The following is a 24487-nucleotide window of genomic DNA, read 5'->3' on the forward strand; positions in this document are numbered from 1 at the left end:
TCTCTCTCTCTGTCACTCTGTCTCTCTCTGTCACTCTGTCTGTCTCTCTCTCTGTCACTCTGTCTCTCTCACTGTCGCGCTTGCCCTGTCACGCTCTCTTACTGTCACTCTCACTGCCATTCTCTCACTCTTTCTTTGTCTCTCTCACCATCACTCCCTAATGTCGCTCGCTCGCTCTCTCTCTCTCCCCAGCCCTCACTACCTGTGCCTCTAATGTTCTAGTTGGTATGAAGTATTGTATTTCTGTATTTTACTAATTGGGTGATTCAGAGAACAAGTTATTCCTCAATGACAGGTGAGCGACATAGATTGAACCATCGGTTAAAAATGTTCAGTATGCTAATGGTTAAAATTAATTCTAAATTACTAAGACCTGTATTGCTGAAATGTAAAGGAACGCATGCTCATTTCTGGGGAGGGTCATCTCTTTCCCGCCCCACCAAGCCAAGGCACGCACAGGCCATAGAGGGTGGAGGGAAACCAAACAAAATACCAGCAAAAAGCACCACAAGATATCAAGCACGAACCACAACACTGGAACAAAGCAAATACGCCAAAAATAGAGGGGAGAAACCCATATAATGGAAAAGGTCCTCGGGAAACAGGACTTATTTCGTATGTGTTGACTGAGGGGTGGGAGGACCACATAAGTTGAGTAAATTTAACAGTTGGGTTTATTTATGTATTTCTAGATTCATGTCCTTGGGTTTCTAACAAAACAAGTTGGTACATGAATGTATTTTCAAAAAACAATTTGTGATTTCATTGATTCCCCATCTCCTTGCAGGCAGTTTTATTGGTAGCTGTTTGTTGACTGCTGATTTTTGATTGGTAGTATATTTTTTATATTTTTTTATGAATAAAGTTGAGCCACTCGGGTGAAGGTGTGACGTACATTTTTCATGTGTGACACTTTCAGGCGTGCAATAGATGCACAACTTTTATTTATATACATAATGTATACAAAGCTACTGTATTAGGCTGCCTTGATGGCTCAGTTGGTATGAGCCAGGTAAACCAGAAGCTCCCAGGTTAAATCCCCTGCTGAGTTAGCTGACCTGAGTCTGGATAGCTGAGGAAGAGCTATAATTGGCCCCAACACCCGAGTTAGGGAGGGGAAAATCAGCCAGGGTTCCTGCCTCTGATTGCTATCCAGTGATCTTCTGAAAAGTGCTTAAAAAACAAGGCTTAGTGTTTCAGGAATATGGAGGGAAATCAGAGAGGTCACATGGAGAGTAAGAATCAAGCTAGACCATGTTATAAAGCTGAGTATTGTCACTAGAGTTTCAGTACGGTGTAATGGTATGAAATTTTCATTATGTCGCTCCTTGAATGGTAAAAATACACCCAGCAATACAATCTATAGCAGCTTTTTATGTATTGTGTGAGACCCTCGCTACAGGCTCCAACTCCCATTGTGTGTTCTGCAGCTGACAGCATCCCGTCGGTAAAATTGCTGAGATTTGCTAAGGCCTGCAGCCAAGAAGACGTTCTCACTGAGGTGATGTTACCGGATGATTCTGGTAATTTCAAAATCATCGCAGGTGTCATCTGAGCCTTGAGATCACGTTGCATTGAAAACAGAAAATGTTGCAAATACATAGGCCCAATGAGGTTTGATGGGGGGTCCAAACTAGAAAGGTTTTCTCTTTATAGACGGTAACAGGCACACTTTGTATTTTCAGCATTTTCTATTTTTATTTCAGATTCCTAGCATTCAGGGTTTTTCTTTTGAGCTGTGTTACTTAATACGATAATGTGCTTGTTGCAAAGATGATGTATTTTTGTCTTAAGTTTTGATTTAGTGGCTGCCTCTTTAAAACTCAGTCAGTGAGCAGGGGAGTTTAATAGCTGGCTAGAGCCAGGGTTTGCACCAGGCCTCACCCGATACAATGTTCTGAAGTTTGCTTTGGTGGTCTTCCTGGTAACCAGCTGGAGAAGAAGTCGAACGCATCATTTTCAAATATACACTTACTTCAGAGAATCATACAGCACAGAAGGAGGCTGTTCGGCCCATTGTGCCTATGCTGGCTTCAATTAGTCCCATTCCCCTGCCCTTTCCCCATAGCCCTGCAAATTTTTCATGATTGGTTCAGCTTTATTTGACTGGCAGTTCCTTTTTGCAATTTAAGAGGTCAGGTATTCAAAATCAAGGACGTTCCGGTAACTGTTTTGTGGGTTATTTTAAAAAAAATGAGCTGTTTGATTCAAATGAGCAGTTGGCGAATCTCACAAGGAGACACAGTTTAAATATCTCATAAAAGCAGCAAGAGACAGTTTGAAAAAGAACCCACAATTTGCTAATTGTGCATTTAAAAATGATCCACAAAAGTTTAATTTAGTTCTTAGAGTTGCGATCTTTTATTATTTTGTCTATTCAAAGAGATAAAACATTCTGCTCTTAATACATAACCACTATTTCATCATTATTAGATTGTTTGCTTGCTTATCTCAACTCGTCTTGCCTTCCCTCCTCTGATTTCACTGCCCTCCGGTCCTCCCTTAACCTCTTCCTCCATATAAACTCTCCTATCAATATTCACGGCCACCCCCTCAATCTTGCCATCTCACATTGCCTCTCTACTCCAATGGTCTCGATTGCAGTCAAGGCATCTCTGACCACCCACATCCACAGACCCTTTTCCAGCCCCACCTCCTGCTACCTTCCGTCTCTTCCCCCAAGTCTCTGCACTTTCAAACTCGCAGATGCCTAGTCTTTGGTCCTCCATTCACCACAATACTTCTGTTGTAGTTGATCTGCTCAACCACTTACTGACCTTGTCCCCAGTAAAACTCTTACTCTCTCCCAGCATGGTCACTTTCCCCTGTGTGGCTCCCATCTTCGCTCTCTAAGTCTAAGGAGAGCAGCTTTGAGAGTATCTGGTGGACAATTTGTTTAGCCATTCAACACTATATGTGGCTGGACCACATCAAGCACTATCAGGCCTTGCTCACCTCTGCCAAAACCGCTCACTATTCCAGGATCATTCAGTAGAACAACGATAATCTCTAGATTCTTCTTTCCACTACTGACCGTCTCCTTAAACCCCTCTGCCCTTCCCCATCCACCCTCCCATCCAACAACAAATACAAGAAACTTATGCACTTCTTTGTCACTTAGATTGAGACCATGCATTCTGCTGCTTCCCCTTTCCCTTTCCCTTTCCCACCAAACCAAACCTCCTTCAAGGCTTGACCCTTCCCTAGCCCTGAACCCACGTTTTTTTCAAGTGTTTCTCTCCTATCTCCCCTCACACACACTCCGAGCTCATCTAAGCCTATGAATCCCACCTCTTGCTTCCTTGATCCCATTCCCACTAAACTGCTGACCATCCACCTTCCTTTCCTGGCCCCCATGCCAGCTGGCATTGTAAATGGTTCCCTGTCTTCGGGTATTGTCCCTCTTCCTTTCAAATCCGCCATCGTCACCCTGCTCCTTGCAAAGTACCACCCCATCTCCAGTCTCACTTTCCTCTCAAGCCCTTGAACATGTTGTTGCTTCCCAAATCCGTGCCCATCATGCCCACAACTCCATGTTTGAATATCTCCAATCAAGTTTCTGTCCCTGCCATAGCACTGAAATGGCTCAAATCAAAGTCACAAATTACATCTTCTGTGATTGAAATTGTGGTGCACTATCCCTTCTCGACCTCTCTGCAGTCTTTGACATGGTTTACCACACCATCCTCCTCCGTTGCCCAGCTCAGTAGGACTGTTCCTGCTTGATTCCACTCTTGTCAATCTGACCTTGGAGCATCTCCAACAATGGCTTCCCATCCTTCACGGTCCATAAACTTCACCTCATCTAAAACTCTGCTGCCTGTACTCTGTCCCGCACCAAGAACCACTCACCCATCGCTTCCCATCTCTGCAACCTCCTCCACCCCTACAAACCACCCCCTGCCCCCCGGAAATTTGTATTCCTTATATTCTGGCCTCTTGTGCATCCCGCTTTCTTCGCTCCACCATTGGCAGCCGTGACGTCAGCAATCTAGGCCCTAGGCTCTGGAATTCTCTGTCTAAACCTTTCCACCTCCCCCTCTCCCTCCTTAAGATCTTCCTTAAAAGCCATTTCTTCGACCAAGCTTTTGATTGCCCCTCCTAATATCTCCTTCTCTGGCTTTGTGATTACGCTTCAGTGAAGCGCCTTAGGCCGTTTTTCTCCGTTAAAGGTGCTGTATTATGCAAGTTGTTACTATTTGTGTAAAAGGAAGTCGCTTCAATGAAGTATTGTGATGCTTTACCGCTTTCAAAGACTGAAGTGGGATTTTACAGAGGCGTAAAATAGTCTGTTACCGCAAAGCAATTACCAAATGGGCTTTGCTGTTCATTTCCTGGGTGTGTTTATAAAAAAAAAGCTTACGTAAATCACAAGGTAAAGACTGAAAATTTCAAAGGTATGGAGAGCTGGGACTCGCCCAGGAGATTGATCTAAGAAACAAGAGCCAAAATAGGGTTTAAAAAGATCCGAAAATGTAACGATGTTGTTATGCTACATTCTTTTTATGTCGACGAACATCTGCCGCCACCAGTTCTACCATGTACCAAGGTCAGACAAGACACATGTCCCCGGGTGGGGACAGTAATACAGGAATGCTTTTGCTGGTGTGATAAATGGGTCTATTGTATTACGAAGTGGATTTATACCTCTTCCTACTATTCATACAGCCTGTTTATACCACAATAAAGAAATGATTACTGACCTTTTTCCCCTCATAATCTCCCCAGCTCTGCTGAAGGTGCTAGTTGCTGCTGGACTATGGTGGGACCCCCATGTATCTCATCTAAGTGGCCGTTCTTTCTCTGTGGGCCTGGTCATTGGGTGTTGAATGGCTGTTCAACTACAAAGGGCATCACTGCATCTAAGCCCGCTCCTGTCCTGATTGTTCTCCACACGTTGGCACTTTCCAACAGGAGTCACTGGATAACAACCAGAGGTATGGACCCACCTTTACCTTGGGAAGGTGGCTGGAGCCAATTGAGATGCCCCGAACTGACACCCTGGCAGGGACCAGCTAACTCAAGACAGAGGCAGTGATTGAGCAGGGCTTCTTCTGTTCACATTTTTGATGGAGGGACTTTTAAACTCCATGCAGGAAGATCTCCTCTATGCTATTTGTAATACAATCACAAACTTACGTACAAAAAGCATGATTACAATTTTACTGTAGGTCGTCCTCAGGCAAAATGCTCCCTGTGTATCTGAATCTTTAACACTGCTGTAACAATGGATTTAGTTCAACCCATGGGATCAGAATTCCACAAAATGACTGTATGTGTATGCACGTGTGCGTCCGTTTCTATATATGCATATAGATTTATATGTTTTTTCTTTATTCATTCTCAAAATGTGGGCATTGCTGACAAGGCCAGCATTTATTGCCCATTCCTAATTGCCCTTGAGAAGGTGATGGCGAGCCACCTTCTCGATCCGCTGCAGTCCGTGTGGTGAAGGTTCTCCCACAGTGCTGTTATTAGGCAGGGGGTTCCAGGATTTTGACCCAGCAACGATGAAGGAACGGCGATATATGTCCAAGTCAGGATGGTGTGTGACTTGGAGGGTAATTTGGAGGTGATGGTGTTCTCATGTACCTGCTGCCCTTGTCCTAGGTGGTGGAGGTCACGGGTTTGAGAGGTGCTTCTGAAGAAGCTTTGGCAAATTGAATTTAGTAAGGACTTATGAAAACAACCAATCCTGAATGACTGTTCAGAATACCTTTCAATCAAACTGTTCAGAATACTTTTCTCAGCCCAACAAGTACAGGTTACAATACCTATTGCAAACATGCCTTTTCATGATCGTACGTATGCGAATTTGACACCAGGTTATTGGATTAGTATCATTGTTCAGTATAATGTAGGGGCCCCAAACCAAACCTTTTCACAGGCCCCTGTGAGGAAAACAATGCTCCTGCAGCTATCATTCTGCTAGTTTCGGTGAGATGCTGCAGTCTGAGCATGGGCACTGTGCACAATTTCCTACCATACTTCAATGAGATGATTTAACTTCAGTTCGAACTGATTACAAACTCCATTGGAAAGCAAGTTTTTGCTTTTTTTCTCCAAGTAAGTTTTGCATTCTAACTGTTATCCGTTGCTGAAATAGACTGCTTAAGTTTCAACTCTGAGAAAGCCAGGCAGGCGAACAGCAGCTGTTACAGTTATTTATATTTACAATCTTAAAACAAAGTCAAAACAACAAACGTGTTGATTTTTCTCAGGCGGAACTCATTACCCTCTTCATTTTAACTTCACACAATTGAGCATTTTCATTCTTACCTGGATGATGCTGAGATGTCTTTTTTTAACATTTAAAAACCTGCTAAGAATATTAGTAAACCATGAAGTGTGGGACCTTTATGAGAGGTTTTAGAATTTTTCTGACTGATGGGAAGACTGGTGTGTGTATGAGAGAGAGAAAGACAGTTATGAATGACAGAGGAAGTGTGTATATGTCTGTCTCTCTCTCTCTCACGCGCGCACGCACACACACTTTATATGAGAGAACGAGTGTGAGACAGGAGGTATTGTGTGAGTGAAGGTTGCCTCTCTACCTCTTTCTTCCTTGAAGATGCTCCGTAAAACCTACCTCTTTGACCAAGCTTTTGGCAACGTGTCCTAATATCTCCTTATGTGGCTCGGTGTCAAATATTGTTTGTTAACGCACCTGTGAAGCTTGGGATATTTTACTTCTTTAAAGGCGCTATATATATATATATATATATATATATACACACAAGTTGATGAGTGAGAAAGTGAACTGTCCACTCCCATCTAATACTTACCAGTCCTGCCGTCTGACCCATTTGCAATTGTCTGTCCTCTGCCATGACCTGCTTCAGGCCTGATCTGTTCCCAGATTTTCTCTCTCCACCACCCCCCCTCCCCCCAACCCCCACCAAGTGAGATCTCGTGTCGTCAACTTAAATCCCATCCTGATGCTGGTTTTAAGTGCGAAACATCTCTTGGGGATCTTGCTGCTTGTAAAATGGCTGTTGAATTTGTCTGAAGAACAGTGGCAGTTGCTAGATGAGAAAAGACCACGGTCCATCTAGTTCGCCTTCTATAACAACAACTATTTGCATTTATATAGGGTCTTTAATGTAGTAAAACATCTCAAGACCCTTCACAGGTGTGTTATCAGACAAATTTTGCCACTGGGCCACGTAAGGAGATATTAGGAGAGGTGACCAAAAGCTTGGGCAAAGAGGTAGATTTTAAGAAGCGTCTTAAGGGAGGAGAGAGACTTAGAGAAGCGGAGAGGTCTAGGGAGGGAATTCCAGAGCTTAGAGCTTAGGCAGCTGAAGGCACAGTCACCATTGGAGGGGCGAAGGAAATCGGGGATGTACAAGAGGCCAGAATTGGAGGAACGCAGAGTTCCTGGAGTGTTGTAGGGCTGTAGATGGTTACTGAGATAGATACTGTCCTGGTAGTAACATGATACAATGAGAATCAAAGAATGATGAAGCACAGAAGGAGGCCATTCAGCCCATCTTGCCTGTGCTGGCTCTTTGAAAGAGCTATCCAATTAGTCCCAATCCCCTGCTGTTTCCCTATTGCCCTGTAAATATTTTCCCTTCAAGTATTTATCCAATTCCCTTTTGAAAGTTACTATTGAATCTGCTTCCACCGCCCTTTCATGCGGTGCATTCCAGATCGTAACAACTCTGCATTTAAAAAAAATGAATTCTCATTTCACCTCTGATTCTTTTGCAAATTACCTTAAACCTGTGTTCTCTGGTTACCGACCCTTCTGCTAGTGGAAACAGTGTCTCCTTATTTATTCGATCAAACCCTTCATAATTTTGAACACCTCTATTAAATCTCCCCTTAACCGTCTCTGCTCTAAGGAGAACAACCCCAGCTTCTCCAGTCTCTCCACATAACTGAAGTCCCGCATCCCAGGAACCATTCTAGTAAATCTCCTCTGCACCCTCTCTAAGGCCTTGACATTCTTCCAAAAGTGTGGTGCCCAAAATTGGATACAATACTCCAGCTGGGACCTAACCAGTTATTTATAAAGGATTAGCATAACTTCCTTACTTTTATACTCTAAGCCTCTGTTTATAAAGCCAAGGATCCCGTATGCTTTTTTAACAACATTCTTGATTTGTCCTGCTACCTTTAAAGAATTGTGTGTGTACACCTCTCTCTGTTTCTGCACTCCCTTTAAAATTGTACCATTTAGTTTATATTGCCTCTCCTCATTCTTTCTACCAAAATGCATCACTTCACACTTATCTGTGTTAAATTTCATCTGCCATGTGTCTGCCCATTTCACCAGCCTGTTTATGTCCTCCTGAAGTCTGTTACTATCCTCCTCATTGTTTACTACATTTCCAAGTTTTGTTTCATCTGCAGATTTTGAAATTATGCCCTGTATGTCCAGGTCATCAACATATATCAAAAAGAGCAGTGGTCCTAATACTGACACCTGGGTGACACCACTGCATACTTCCCTCCAGTCTGAAAAACAACCGTTCACCGCTACTCTCTGCTTTCTGTCTCTTAGCCAATTTTGTATCCATGCTCCAACTGTCCCATTAATCCCATGGGCTTCAATTTTGCTAACAAGCTTATTATATGGTACTTCATTAAATGCCTTTTGAAAGTCCAGATACACAACATCAATCGCACTATCCTCATCAACCCTCTTCATTAGTTGATCAAAGAATTCAATCATGTTAGTAAAACATGGTTTGCCTTTAACAAATCCATGCTGGCTTTCATTTATTGACCCATATTTTTCCAAGTGCCAATTAATTTTGTCCCGGATTATTGTCTCTAAAAGTTTCCCCACCACCGACGTTAGGCTGACTGACCTGTACTTGCTGGGTTTATCCCACTCCCCCTTTTTGAACAGGGGTGTAATATTGGCAATCCTCCAGTCCTCTGGCACCACTCCCATATAAAAGAAAGACTTGCATTTATACATCGTTTTTCATGACCTCAGGATGTTCCAAAGCGCTTTACAGCTAATGAAGTATTTTTGATGTGTAGTCACTGTAGTAATGTAGAAAACGCGGCAGCCAATTTGCACACAGCAAGCTCCCACAAAGCTCCCATATCTAAGGACGATAGGAAGATTGAGCCTAGAGCCTCTGCAATTTCCATCCTTACTTCCCGCTCAGCAGACTAGGATGCATCCCATCTGGATCGGGTGACTTTTCTACTTTGGGTGCTGCCAACCCTTTTAGTATCTCCTCTTTATTTTTATCATCCAATTTCTCTACTATCTCCTCCATTACTGTGACATTGGCAGCATCCTCATCTTTAGTGAAGACAGATGCAGAGTACTCATTAAGTACCTCAGCCATGCCCTCTGCCTCCATAAGAAGATCTCCTTTTTAGTCCCTAATTGATCCCACTCTTCCTTTGACTACCTGTCTACTATTTATGTTTATAAAAGACTTTTGGGTTCCCTTTTATGTGACCTGCTAATCTATTCTCATTCACTTTCTTTGTCCCTCTTATTTTCTTTTTCCGTTCTCCCCTGTACTTTCTGTATTGAGCCTGATTCCCTGCTATATTATGAGCCTAACATTTATCATAAGCCTTCTTTTTCTCTTTCATATTAATCTCTATATCTTCAGTCATCCAGGGAGCTCTAGTTTTGGATGTCCTTCCTTTACCCCTCGTGGGAATGTGTCTAGTCTGCACCTGAACTATCTCCTCTTTGAAGGCCTCCCATGGTTCATTTACTGTTTTACCTGCCAATCTTTGATTCAAATCCACCTGGGCTAGATCCCCTTTCAACTCACTGAAATTAGCCCTCCTCCATTTGAGGATTTTCAAGTTTGATTGTTTCTTGTCCTTGTACTTTGAACCTAATATTGTGATCACTGTTTCCCAAATGCATCCCCATTGAAACATGCTCCACCTGCCCCACTTCATTCCCCAAGACTAGACTCAGCACTGCGTCTTTCCTCGTTGGGCTGGAAACACACTGATCAAGAAAGTTCTCTTGTACACATTTCAAGATTTCCTCCCCCACTTTGCCCTTTACACTGTTATTTCCCCCCTCTATATTGGGATAGTTGTAATACCCCTATTATCACTACTCTATTGTTCTTGCATCTTTCTGAAATGTACCTGCAAATTTGCTCCTTTGTCTCCTTCCCACTATTGGTGGCCTATAGCATACACCCAGTAGCGTAATAGCTCCTCTACTGTTCCTTAATTCTGACCAAATAGATCCTGGATTTGAATCCTCAAGTACCCTTTCTGGTACTGTAACAGTACCTTTGATCAATACTGGCACCATCCCTCCATTTTTTCCTTCCCTATCTTTCCTGAATACATTGTAGCCAGGAATATTAAGTTCCTAATCCTCCGCTTGTTTGGGCCACCTCTTATTTTTTGCCACTTTATTATAATCCCATGTGGCAATTTGTGTCTGCAGCTCACCAACCGTATAAAATCATACCTTTTAAAATCATATATTGTCTTTATTTTTATATTTCTATTATAAATTCCTATGCCCACATTTATAATGACGAAGGGGATAATCTCCGAAAGCTTGTGATTTTAAAATAAATTTGTTGGACTATAACCTGGTGTTGTAAGATTCCTTACATTTGTCCACATTTATAATGGAAGTATTAACTAATCATGGCAACTAATCTCCATCAATTAGTCTACAATAAACCCAATCATGAGGCGAGGAAAATCCCCAGTGGTGGAAAGCTTTGGGAACCATAGGTCCAAAGCCACCAGTTCCTCCCAAGCCTGCTACACTTACCATATGTCATGTCTCAAATTACTGTTCATTTTATGTGAAGCACTTTGGAATCTCCGAGAGATGTTATAAAATGTTAGGTAAATGTAAGTCAGTCTATCTTTTCAGTAGTTTAAAAATAAAAGTAAGTTTGCAGAGTTTGAACAGTGTCTGAAATATAAGGAAACAGAACTACAGGAAATGGTGGTTTAATTTTCAGAATCATTACTCCAGAATTCAATTTATTGGTTACTCGGAAACAGCCTCAGCAATGTTGAATCAATACATCAATATCGGTCTAATACCCTTTTATATTGCCAAGCTTTCACAGTACTCCTGCTGCACATCATCAATTCTGGTTTTAGATCAGTTTTGTGGTACAATTTTATTGGAACTTTTTAATGTCAAATTTATGCTCATCAGGCACCCAGTATCAGCACCAAATACTCGCTGATCAAGTACAGCATGGGTTAGATATAAAGTTCCCTCTGTCATGTCTTATCGAAGACTCCCAGTTCAGGTACAGTGTGGATTGGATACAGAGTAAAGCTCCCTCTACACTGTCCCATCAAACACACCCAGGGCAGGTACAGCACGGGTTAGATACAGAGAAAAGCTCCCTCTACTCTGTCCCATCAAACACACCCAGGGCAGGTACAGCACGGGTTAGATACAGAGTAAAACTCCCTCTACTCTGTCCCATCAAACACACCCAGGGCAGATACAGCACGGGTTAGATACAGAGTAAAACTCCCTCTACACTGTCCCATCAAACACACCTGGGACAGGTACAGCACGGGTTAGATACAGAGTAAAGCTCCCTCTACTCTGTCCCATCAAACACACTTAGGGCAGGTACAGCACGGGTTAGATCAGAGTAAAGCTCCCTCTACACCGTCTCATTAAACACTCCCAGGGCAGGTAGAGCATGGGTTAGATACAGAGTGAAGCTCCCTCTGCACTGTCCCATTAAACACTGCCAGGGCAGGTACAGCATGGGTTAGATACAGAGTAAATCTCCCTCTACTCTGTCCCATCAAACACTCCCAGGGCAGGTGCAGCACGGGTTAGATACAGAGTAAAGCTCCCTCTACTCTGTCCCATCAAACACACTTAGGGCAGGTACAGCACGGGTTAGATCAGAGTAAAGCTCCCTCCACACCGTCTCATTAAACACTCCCAGGGCAGGTAGAGCATGGGTTAGATACAGAGTGAAGCTCCCTCTGCACTGTCCCATTAAACACTCCCAGGGCAGGTACAGCACGGGTTAGATACAGAGTAAATCTCCCTCTACTCTGTCCCATCAAACACTCCCAGGGCAGGTGCAGCACGGGTTAGATACAGAGTAAAGCTCCCTCTACTCTGTCCCATCAAACACACTTAGGGCAGGTACAGCACGGGTTAGATACAGAGTAAAGCTCCCTCTACACTGTCCCATCAAACACTCCCAGGGCAGGTACAGGGTTAGATACAGAGTAAAGCTCCCTTTGTACTGTCCTGTCAAATACTCCCAGGGCAGGTACAGCAAGGGTTAGATACAGAGTAACGCTCCCTCTACACTGTCCCATCAAACACTCCCAGGTTAGATGCGGAGTTAAACTCCTTTTATTTTGTCCCACTATTAGCCTCTGCCCAAACCCCAGAGAGTGCATCAGTGTGGAATATTTTGCTTTCCCACACCAACCATCTTGAGCTTCTATGAGTGAGATGACCAATTTAGTGCTAAATTGGGACAGTTTTGTTTTGTGGGCTTATGCCCAATAAGCCCTGGATTGAGATTGTCCAGACTAATTCGTTGGTGGACCTTTATGGCCAACAAACACGGGGGCTGCTTTTGAATCTGGGATTCAGATTTGAAGTATCTAACCACCTAGTTGTAATCTGATGACATGATGAGGTTCAGGCCAGGCTCAAAGTACAATCCCTATGGTGCTGGTAATGAACCAGAATTAAACACCGATTTAAACACGGGAATCAGCTTTTCATACTAAAATTTTAATGAGTCAGTGCATACTATATGTTCATCAGCAGTGGAGTTTTAAAGAGGGTCACAACTCTCTGATAGTCGAACATATTCTCGACTGTGATGCCACGCGCTCCCCATTTGAATAGCCTGCCGACACTCATGGTCTAGTCTCACGAAGATTGGCCACTTAGGCACTGGACCTGTATCCAGCAAAAGTCAGCACCTTAAGGAGAGGGAGGGAAAATAGGTAAAGCAGCACCCATTTGTGCTGTTCTATGGATTGATTGGTTAACAGAGGATGGCAACGGGGCAAGCTTGTGAGTGTACAGTTATCAGGATTGTAGTGATTTGATACGTGGACTAAACTCGATTGCAAACTTGGCAGTATTTATCCAGCCCACACTGGCTTCACCCTGATATAGCAAGTTGTACTTTGCAGCCATCCGATACCAATATTGAATTAATGTAAGGAGTCGCACAACACCAGGTTATAGTCCAACAGCTTTCGGAGCTTTGCTCCTTCGTCAGGTGAAGTCCAGGACTTCACCTGACAAAGGAGCAAAGCTCCGAAAGTTTGTGATTTCAAATAAAGCTGTTGGACTATAACCTGGTGTTGTGCGACTCCTTACATTTGTCCACCCCAGTCCATCACCGGCATCTCCACATCAATGTTGAATCATACAGCTGTGAACATGGAATTTACAATGCTTGCCACGCTTATAAATTTAATTCTAATACAACGTCTCCTTTCACTATTTTTAACTTTGTAATGGTCTGATGTGAAGACAAGGGCATAAGTGGGGGAGTCCTGGATGGCATTTCAATCTTCAGTACACCGTCCTGTTCTGTAATCATTACCTCAGGCCTGCTAAATATAGTTGTAACTTCTTGTGGGTGATCAATCCCATCTTCAGAGATGATGATGATGTTGCTTGGGCCTTCATCTTGAGAAGAACTGTGGTCTTCGGACGAGGATGAAGATGAGGGTGAACAAGCTGAAATCTTCTTCAGAGGATTGGGAGGCTGCAGGCAGTCCGACATGGCCTTCATCTGAGCGGGAGACGCTCTCTTGTAGCCCTTTGCCAAATTGCCTGTAGGCCCTGTTCGTTCCTTAATTGACTGCTCGTCGAAGCCTCTGTTGTATAGGGTCGTTGCACTGCTGACCTACACACACACACGCGCACACACACACATACAAATAAAGAACAGTTAAACTACATTGGAACTCCATAAAATAGCAAATGTCAATGAGTGACGACAGGATAGTAAGCAAGGCTTGAGGAGTTTAGAATCATCTGAACCCCTGGGCTCAGTAGGAGAAAAATCAGCTAGGATCCCACCTCTAGATCACAATCCAGAGACTCCGGCAAGAAAGTGCCTGTGTCTGGACAGGATTTGACCTTGGCTATGGTACCTCATTGTCGACACTCATTGTCTTGTCTCACACTTGGGTGATGTACCTAAGGGTGGTCGGTACTTATGGAACAGTACCCAGCAGTATCATGGAGATAGAGAGAGAAAACGAGCAGGAAAAAACCCCCCACAATTAATTGGATGAGGATTCCTGACTCAAAATGGTAGCAAACAATGGAGCCTGGAAGTGACCACAGCACAATAAGCAAAGCTCAAGCAATTTTATAACAATCATTTGGACCCCAAGAGAAGATTTCATAACTGAACCTTGTGTTTTTGAACCTTCCATTGTGGTTTTTATTCCATTCCTCTTGCTAATCAATAATTTGCTTCCTCTGGTAACTGCCCTCACTGAGTCTTTAATAATTCGGTTCAATCTCGGCAGCCTTATTGAGAATTAGTCAACAATTGATCACTGGGAAGGACGGACTGGCACATAGAGAGCTCAGACTAACTAGTCTTCAGGGTTAGAGGGAAGTGGAAAGAAGTAATTCAGTCCCCATTTTAAAATCATACACACTGTCCTTATTTTTAAATCTCTATTATAAATTCCTATGTCCACATTTATAATGGAAACTCTCCATGTAAATTGTCATGCTGTAATTGCACCCTCCTGCCACTGGTGGCACTGCAATGCCTCCACTGGCAGGAAGGTGTAATTACAGCGTGACAAGTTTACATAGGCATTTTCCATTATAAACATAGGCTTTGGAACGTCTAATGGCAAAAGTTGATAGGAAGCACGTGTGGACTTTTAATATAGACAACTTTCAGGCTGATAAGTAGGAGCTGATCTCTGGTCCTATACCCACGCTGTCCTAATCTTCTGCATTCGGTTGTTGGCCAGAATTTCCCAATTGAAGTGTGGATAGGGTGCTAACGAGCATAAGAAAAAGTCCTATTTTTATTTAATTCCAAGAGTACACTAGACAATATAGAGCCGATTTTCCGAGTTCATGCTGCCGGCAGGGAGCTGTCCACCATTAAGCTGAAAGGATGGAAAATCATGAGCAATGCAACACACCCACCATGTTCCGTTATGTATTGCTGGAGGAGCGCAAACTCGGAAAATTACTCCGATTAAGTGGATCCAATTGGATGGGGTTCTGTGGATTGAAGGATATAATGAGAAGCAGGGAGGTGAGATTAATTTAACAAAAGAAGACAGGCCTGCTGGGCTTAATGATCCTATTTCTGTTCCTAAAATGTTCTTATGTCTCAAAAATATTCCATAGTTCTGTAAATTCAGCTTTGGAAGCTGACAGAAACTTGAATTCGTAGAGGTTACTTGAGATCACATTTCCATTATATTTTCATTGGAAATTAGGAAATCTACAGGTATGACTCTCTATCATTGAATTGTCCAACTTAGCCAGCCTGCTACTGAGCTAGGCAGCTGTAGAGTTAGGAACATGAGGGGAGCACACTATGAAATTGGCAGTAGGAAAAGTAAAACAACGCTCCCTCAATGATTTTGTGGGTGCAGGCATCGACCGCTCTTTCTGGTACTGAGTCATACAGACCAGAGGACCCAGCTTCGATCCCCAGTCGGTGCTGAGTTACCTATTCTGTACTACAATTGGCCCCAGTGTCACTGGGTTAGGAAACAGAACAAATTAGCAGAGGTTCTTGTTACTGATCACAATCCAGTAACTGCAGCTGGCAAATGTGTGAGTGTAGATGTGAGGATTAGGCTCAGCTGTGGTTCACCCATGTGTGAACTGCCTGCCGACATTCACTGTCTATGGTCACAGATGAAGAATAGCCATGTAACACTGTTGGCATCTGCCCAGTGAGAGTTAGGTGTAATTTTCCCAGTTTTAGTGCACATTCAGCCTTGGAAGGGTTAAAGGTTGTAATTTTTCTTCACAGTAGTTAGGAAGTTTGCAATTAAATAGGATTGGAATTTTGACTCAGGACTGACCTACAGGTGAGCCCCACCCACTGTTGAACCTCACAGCTTCACAGTGTTTGGTACCATTTCCTAATCCATTACAAATTAAGTGTTAAATTGCATTTACTATTTTCGGTCCACGTTACTGGAACTGCCAGTGTAGTCAGACTGCTATCTCCATAAATACATCAGGTATTTCCTGATGTCTCACTGGGTAACGGTACTGCTGGCCTGTACAGATCAGAAGGCCCCAGTTTTGATTCCCAGTCTATGAGTTGCTTGATCTCACTAAGGTAGCAATAGCTGGCACTAAAATTTCCCTCTTTGTCTCTGTGCTATTAAGGGGTAAATGAGCCAGAATTCCCACTCTTGATTGCTATCCACTGCCCCTGCTGGAAAATGTGTCTATGTAGACTTCAGGTGTGGATTGGATTGGGTTTGATCGTGATGTCTTCTGCAGTGAAATGGCTTTTTAATACTCAAGTGAAGAATGGCTATTTAGGTGAGGTACTGGAGGGCGGCCAGCATGCCTGGAATCGCATCCCAGCAAGAGTCAGCGCCTTATGGACAGAAGTGAGAATGGAAGAGAACTGGAAAGAAAAAGCATTCAGTGTGGCCTTCAGTAGATTCAAACTGTATGACTCCTCTATATGCTGACCGAGCTTTGCCGTCCCAGGGAGTGACAGATTGTTTGGGGGGAGGTCTCCATTCAGGTGGCATTCAGGTTCAAGCGCCCTTTACCGATTGGATAGACAATGGAATTGACTAAATGTAGTTGCCAAACTGTCTTCCTGATTCCAGAACATTGTGAAATGGATAAAATTACTTCACAGTCATTTAAAAAAAAAATCCAGAGTTCTTACTAATTGGAAATCTCCAGATAGCCTTTTTTTTGAGGAGGGTCTTCATTTCAGAAAGTGAACTATGGTGCTGCATGCAGGGTATAAACTACTCATCCACCTGGTCTTGCTGAGATCCGAGGTATGTTGCTCGTATCCTTGTGTGCGTCGTGTAGCCTAGGTCAACCGGTGCCATTGTGGTCAGATTTCCCAGGGTTTCCTGTATCCAGTGGACCATCAGAGATGTCTAGGGGTTCCCTACATGCATCAATGGAGCTAAGGCCAAGGCCCATGTCACCGAGGGGGAATGGGGGGGCTTGATACTGGAGATTGTTGTGTGATATGAATAAGATGGTTTTGAATAAAACAGTTGTAACATCATTATGCAGTTACCAAGCAGTGAGCACCAATATGCAGTACCATGCCTGAGGGGCACCAATATACAGTACCGTGCCTCAGGAGCACCAATATGTGATTCCATGCCTGAAGGGCACCATTATGCAGTACCATGGCAGTGCAGCATCACTATGCAGTTACCATGGCAATGGAGTACTAAAATGCGGTACTATGTCTGTGGAACATTAAGGCACTGTAGCAGGACAGTGAAGCACCCATGTAGAGTACTATGCCTGTGGAGCATCACTACATGAGAGCACCTGCATTCCACTAATGCCATGGTGCTGCATGCGATTCTCTACTGCCATGGAGAAGCCTGGAAGCAGGTCCCACCAATCCTCTTTGCACCATCTGGAGACACTTTAGGACTGGGGGAGTGGAAGATAGATGGAGTCTTATTCTCGTTTAAGAAAGCTTCTTTGGGTGGCAGGGTTAGAAATGAACTGCTTTTGGGCAAGGTGAATGTAGGAGTTGTAGAAGCAGTCAATCAGAGAGTGATAAGACACAGCTCACCTCCAATTCTTATGCTCTCTGGAAGCACCCGGTCATTGCCTCCCTTAGAGAGATCAGAACTTCCCACACAGGAAAATTGGCGATCCAATGTGTGCTACACAAAACACACAGCACCACTGGTCGATGTGCTTCCCCCTAATTCCCTAATCACAGAAAAATTAGTCCTTTCGGGTGTCAGCATTCAAATTGCTGCAGTAGCATTTGCAATTACTCCAAAATACTTAACGTTCCTTATTGCTTACCCTTCCGGAATGTCCCGTGTGGTGTCCTGAAATTCCCGCAGCTTCACATATCTCTTTGGAATATCGCTCCAAAGTGTGAACTCCTATTGCCTGCTCAGAGAACTGCATAGTGCCAGGCACGGGGCGGCGGTAGAATGGGCCTTCAGGGGCAATCATGCTGAGGTAGCGTCGCAGCAGAGAAACGATACATCTCGGGTTCGAGGAATCTGCATACTGTCTGGTCTGGACAATTTTTAACTTGTCGAGGCTGTCCTGAGGATTGCTTGGCCTCCCGGTAAACTCCACGTACTCGCTGATCACATCGCATCCGAACTCGAACTGGTCAACTGTTAGTTTATGGTGGTCTTTTGCGGCGCAGAGGGCAAAGACTTTGCAGACGTAGAAGTAGGCAGCGTAACTGTAGCTCTTTGCGTCTCGGAGGTGGAAGACCACCTGCCACAGCCTCTCCTCGTCGTCCTCCGTGTACGGCTGCGCCTGCTTCCTCACCAGCCCGATTCCCAGCCGCTGCAGCTGCTTCATCCGATCGTCGAGGGTGGCCCGGAACTCGGCAAAGTCCGGCTTCAGCTTGTTGAAGAAATCGATGTCGGACCGCCTGCAGTTCTCCCGCAGGTGCCGCAGGATCGAACAGCACAGGAGGCGGAGAGAGTTGGGAGGGTATTCCGAACCGTCTTGCCTCCGCACTTCGAGCACAAACCTGCACAGCCAGAAATTCAGTTCGTCGTGGGTGATTTCGTAGCAGAGTTCGGGCACGTAAAGGAAGAGTTCATTGCGCTGGACGCCCTGCTCCATGATGTAGCTGTTGCGAGTTTTCGCCCACTCGTCCCAAACTCTGACACCCCAGGCTGTTGCTTTTTTTGTGTTATATGGAATCCCACTGTCTTGTTGCAAAGCCAGCAGCCTCTTCTCCTCCATAGCGTGCTTGCCAGACCGGACTTTGCCCTCTTCCTTTGTCAACAAGCAGTCTTCTTTGTTGTCCAGATCAGGCTCCTTTTCTTGCTTAAAAGAGGTAGAAATCGGAGACAAAGAGGCTGCCAAAGCCCTCATATCTTCCTCTGCAACTTTAGGATCGAACTGATCCATTTATCAGCTGAAAAATTGAAGTTCAAAACAGGCAGAAAAACAAAGGGAGAAAAGGGAAAGAAAACTGCTGCACTGAGACTTAAAACTCGCCACTCGGGCTGGGGGCCCCCCGCGGGGTGTTATCAACAACAGCTGCGTGTTAACTGATATACCCCTGCAAGGCGAGGTTTAACTGCTATTCAGCTGTATTTGCAGAAATGATTCCCAGAGGCATTTCAGGTCACGTGAGCAGAGCCGAGCGGACAGGGCTTGGCAAGGGTCCCTCTGTTCTTGAAGGAAGTGGAATGAAACGAAATGCCAGCCCTCATCAGGCCCCTCATTAATCATCCCTAATGTGTGTTTATTGCTGCCTGGCAAGGTAGAAGGCTGCCTGCTCTTATAAAAAGCAGATGAAGGCGGAGAGTTAAACAAGACTTGGCATTATGAATTCAGTGCTTTCTCTGTCGCTGAGGCCTAGTTCGTGAATGGTTCTTGTTTTGCTTCATTTTTGTGCTTTGGGTGTGTGGGTGGAGGGGGGGGGGGGTGGGGGGAGGAGGACGGAACAGAAAAAGGATGGTGCAGTTTTCCTCCCCTCTCCCTCCCTCCTCCCACCACTTTTTCTGGGCCTTCAGTGAGGCTTTTATTAAAATGCTTTCCAAAATCAAAAACATTGTGGTCCTATTTAGAAATATAAGCCCTAAATAATGTTACCAGTAGTTTTCAGACCAATTATTCTTTGTTGTAAAGATCTTTTTTCAAAAAAAAGATATTAAAATATGCAAATTACTATCATCTGATAACCTTGGCATGTTCAGTCAGACATCAGAGTTAGGGAAGCAAAATTTCCCTCCTACTTTTAATATAATTATTATATATGTGAAAAGAAATACGCAAGCTTCTGCATCCGTCGATAAACCAGATTAAGTCAGAGCTCCCACCCCCATCATTCTATTCAAACAAAAGCAGTGGGCTCTACCATGCGAGAGGAAAGGGGAAGGGAGCAGCAACCATTTAAAACTTGCACAGAAGCGTTCTGTTCACTGCTTCAGTACAATCAGAAACCCTGCTGCAGATCACAAGGAAGAGATTCTAAACCAAACCTGCCCTCCCCTTCCTCCTCACATACCCACCCACCCCACACACTCTCACATCCACCCCCTCACAAACACACACTCCCACACACACACAAACACAAACACCCCCACACACTCTCACACCCACCCACCCCACACACTCTCACACCCACCCCCCCCACACACTCTCACACCCACCCCCTCACAAACACACACACTCTCACACCCACTCCCCCACACACACTCTCACACCCACCCCCCCACACACACTCTCACACCCACCCCCTCACACTCCCACACACACTCTCACACCCACCCCCCCACACACTCTCACACCCACCCCCCACACACACTCTCACACCCACCCCCTCACAAACACACACACTCTCACACCCACTCCCCCACACACACTCTCACACCCACCCCCTCACACTCCCACACACACTCTCACACCCACTCCCCCACACACACTCTCACACACCTCCCCCTCACACACTCTCACACCCACTCCCCCACACACACTCTCACACCCACCCCCTCACACTCCCACACACACTCTCACACCCACTCCCCCACACACACTCTCACACACCTCCCCCTCACACACTCTCACACCCACTCCCCCACACACACTCTCACACCCACTCCCCCACACACACTCTCACACACCTCCCCCTCACACACTCAAATCCAACCCCACACTGTCACACTCACACCCCCACACACACTTACACCCACCCGCCCCCACACCCTCTCTTTCTCTCACTCATCTCACACTCTCTCTCTCTCTCTCTCTCTCTCTCACCCACCCACCCCCTCCCACACACACTCTCACCCACTCCCCCACACACACTCTCACCCACTCCCCCACACTCTCACCCACTCCCCCACACTCTCACCCACTCCCCCACACTCTCACCCACTCCCCCACACTCTCACCCACTCCCCCACACACACTCTCACCCACTCCCCCACACTCTCACCCACTCCCCCACACTCTCACCCACTCCCCCACACTCTCACCCACTCCCCCACACTCTCACCCACTCCCCCACACTCTCACCCACTCCCCCACACACACTCTCACCCACTCCCCCACACTCTCACCCACTCCCCCACACTCTCACCCACTCCCCCACACTCTCACCCACTCCCCCACACACACACTCACTCCCCCACACACACACTCAAATCCACCCCACACTGTCACACACATACACACATACACACACACTCCACTCTCACACCTCCACGCTCATGCGCAGCCTCACACCTTACCCGCACACAACCCCACACACACACCCATAATAGAAGTGTAATGTCTTTATGCACACAAAACAAAACTGTCAGCTCCAGCCCCGCCTTCTGCTCGATATCCTTATAACCTTGAGTTTTCAGGGCATCACCTCTTAACCTTTTGGTTTGTGTGAGATGCACACAATGTAAAGAAAAATCTCATCTGTATATGGAAGGGCCAGCTCCTTCAGCAAGAACCAGCTACACTCCTTACAAAGGAAATGGCACAGAGCTCTGAGGAGCATGAAAGGAAATTGGTGGCGAATAGGGTTAGTCTGAAGGCATGGTCTCTAAACCCAAGTAGGGTTTTGGGGAGAAGACGGGGAGAGGTGTTTGTGAGACAAAGTGCTTTCTGCACAGGGCTAGTAACTTCATCCTTGAGTGAGTGTGAATTATCATTTAGGATCTTTTGAGAAAAGAATCAGCTGATTTCAGCCAGGGTGATGCAGTTTGCTTCAGTGCCCCTGGGCGAGGGAAGGGAAAATCAACCAGGATCCCTGCTACTTTCCTGTAACTTGTGTGAGAAAATGCGTGTGTGGATGTCAGATGATGGAGGGACCAGGCTCACCTGTGATGCAATTGAACAGTCACAAGATTCCAGCGCTGCGCTCATACTCCCAGGTGCAAGGTTTTGTACCTATTTCTTAATTAGGAAGTAGTGACTTGACTCAGGTGATTGGGCTCAGAGATGTTCTGGGTTTGGATATTGTAAGTGAGATGGTATAGTGATTGTTGCATTCAGTAGGAGCAGTTATAGTCACCACAGCCCACCCATGTTGAAAATGGCCACCCTGCTGGTGTAGTAACAGACTTTCTGCCTTCAAAAGAACCTTCCTCCTCCCTTTCGCTGGCCCCACACTGAGCATTGTTCCCCGGGGGTGAGGGCATTCAGTCTGCACTCTCAGGTCTCTGCCTTTGCTGGCATTGGCCAGTTATTAGGAGAGATTCTGAATCAGCTACAATAACTGACTTGCAGACTGGCCCCTGCTCGGCACGTCCAGTTGCTAGCAGCCCTCCAGTGCGTCATCAAATGGCCGTTCGTTGTGTATATGCCGAGATGGCGATGGTTGACATGCTATTCAACCATGTGTGGCATCCCATCATACCCCAATCCTCGACATTCACCACTTACACTTTCTAGCCTGGGTCACTGATAATGATGAGGAGCAGGAATCCTGGTTGATTCTTTCTTGCCTGACCCAGGAGAATTGGCTAATTGTTACATCGAGTTACATCGAAACTGCAGCACAGAAACCAGACCATTTGGCCTAACTGGTCTGTGCCGGTGTTTATGCTCCACATGAGCCTCCTCCCTCCTTTCTTCATCTAACCCTATCAGGATACCCTTCTATTTCTTTCTCTCCTTTGTGCTTATCTAGCTTCTCCTTAAATGTGTCTATGTTATTTGCCTTAACTACTCCTTGTGGTAGTGAATTCCACATTCTAACCACTCTCTGGGTAAAGAAGTTCTCCTGAATTCCCTATTGGATTTATCAGCGACTATTTTATATTTATGACGTCTAGTTTTGGACTCCCCACATGTGGAAACATTTTCTCTATATCTACCCTATCAAATCCTATCACAATCTTAAAGACCTCTATCAGGTCACCTCTCAGCCTACTCTTTTCTGGAGTAAAGAGTTCCAGCTTGTTCAGCCTTTCCTGATAAGGATATCCACTCAGTTCTGGTATCATCCTTGTGAATCTTTTTTGCACCCTCTCCATTGCCTCTATATCCATTCTATAATATGGTGACCAGAACATGTAGCTTCATCTACACCATCTCACCTTGATTGGTACTCTCGCTGAGATCAGCTGGGAGTTCATGTGTTTCATTGCGTGTATGACCCCACTAGTGCTCTGTGCATCAATTGTAATACTTTTCTGCACTTGTTTTTTAACGGATATTGACATTTTATTTTCGAAGATTATTTGTAAATATTATTTGGCTTTCTTTTAAATAGCATGAGCTATTTGACCAAGCACTGACGAGTCTGGTATTAGGCTCTATGGTTCCTTTAAGGGACTGGACTGGAGACATTGGTGGGACAACTAAGTGGCAAGTGTGCAGTCTATAGGCTCTCACTTTGCTGTGAAGCCTGAGAAATGTAGTTGCTGAAGACAGAGATGTATATCTGAAATAGACTCCTACTGGCTTTGCATTTTCACTTTATTGCAGTAATCTGTTACCTGCCTTTCCTGCCTTTAAATCAGCCTGAACGCACACCAACCCTTGTTTGACTCATTTTTAAAACTCTGCAATAGACAAGGACCCTGTAATCTTTTAAATGAATATGTGGTTTGCAGCTTCAGAAATGAACATGTTTTCTGTCAGATTAAACCTTAAGGACCCAGTCACAGTACTTGTGTTTATGCAGTTGCTGTTTATTCAGCAGAGTAAGGAATACTCACTCATTGTGTTGATATGGCTGGTCCAGTTCAGCTTATGGTCAGTGGTGATCCCAAGATGTCAATGGTGGGGGACTTGGTGATGGCGGTGACGTTAAAGGTCAAGGGAATGTGGCTGGGCTTTTAAGTGCCTTTCGAGTCCTCGTTGATGACCGTAAAATAGGAAATGAGTTAACAGCACACCAATCAGTTTCTCTTTCTGGTTTGTTTGTAATCATTACGTTGAGCTTGACTTCTCAAAGCATCAGATTTCCAGTCTCGGGTGTACGGCTTGAAGCTGGTGGTACCGAGAGGAGAGTGAGTCAGCCTCCATGATTGTCATGTCCCTCCTAGCAGCAAGTAACAGAGCTGCATTTTCAGAACACTGGGGTAGGTTACTGCCCCTTGTAAGTGTAGGAAAGATATTAAAAATAATATTGGCTAATATTGGTGAGGGGGCAGGGAGGGGGGCGAAGGAGAGGCGAATGAGGCACCTAAAATGCCTGACAAAGATTGTGGTTTTATCTTTGATTTGTTGGTTAAAATTGCTGCCGATTGCATGCTTCCCCAAAACAGGTTGCACTCTCACCTGATTTACATGGCACACTCCCAAAAGCAAATAGTGCACTTCCCCAATGAAGGCTCTACACTTCCAAATACAAGTTGCACGTTCCCCCAATACAGTAGTACT

At 45.0% G+C, this 24487-nt stretch overlaps 2 protein-coding genes across 2 annotated transcripts in view; one reads left to right on the top strand and one right to left on the bottom strand.

Annotated features, from left to right (window-relative positions):
- bmpr2b (bone morphogenetic protein receptor, type II b (serine/threonine kinase)) overlaps positions 1-24487 on the top strand; it is a 156315-nt gene that overhangs the window by 14886 nt on the left and 116942 nt on the right. The window lies entirely within an intron of this gene.
- On the bottom strand, positions 10926-19273 carry LOC137323967 (uncharacterized). The gene is made up of 2 exons (XM_067988125.1): positions 17981-19273; positions 10926-13847 (listed from the first exon to the last, which is right to left on the bottom strand). The coding sequence occupies exons 1-2, from the start codon at positions 19058-19060 to the stop codon at positions 13401-13403; spliced, it is 1527 nt and encodes a 508-aa protein (XP_067844226.1). The 5' UTR covers positions 19061-19273; the 3' UTR covers positions 10926-13400.

Source organism: Heptranchias perlo, chromosome 7, assembly GCF_035084215.1.
Source record: "Heptranchias perlo isolate sHepPer1 chromosome 7, sHepPer1.hap1, whole genome shotgun sequence".
Lineage (NCBI taxonomy): Eukaryota > Metazoa > Chordata > Chondrichthyes > Hexanchiformes > Hexanchidae > Heptranchias > Heptranchias perlo.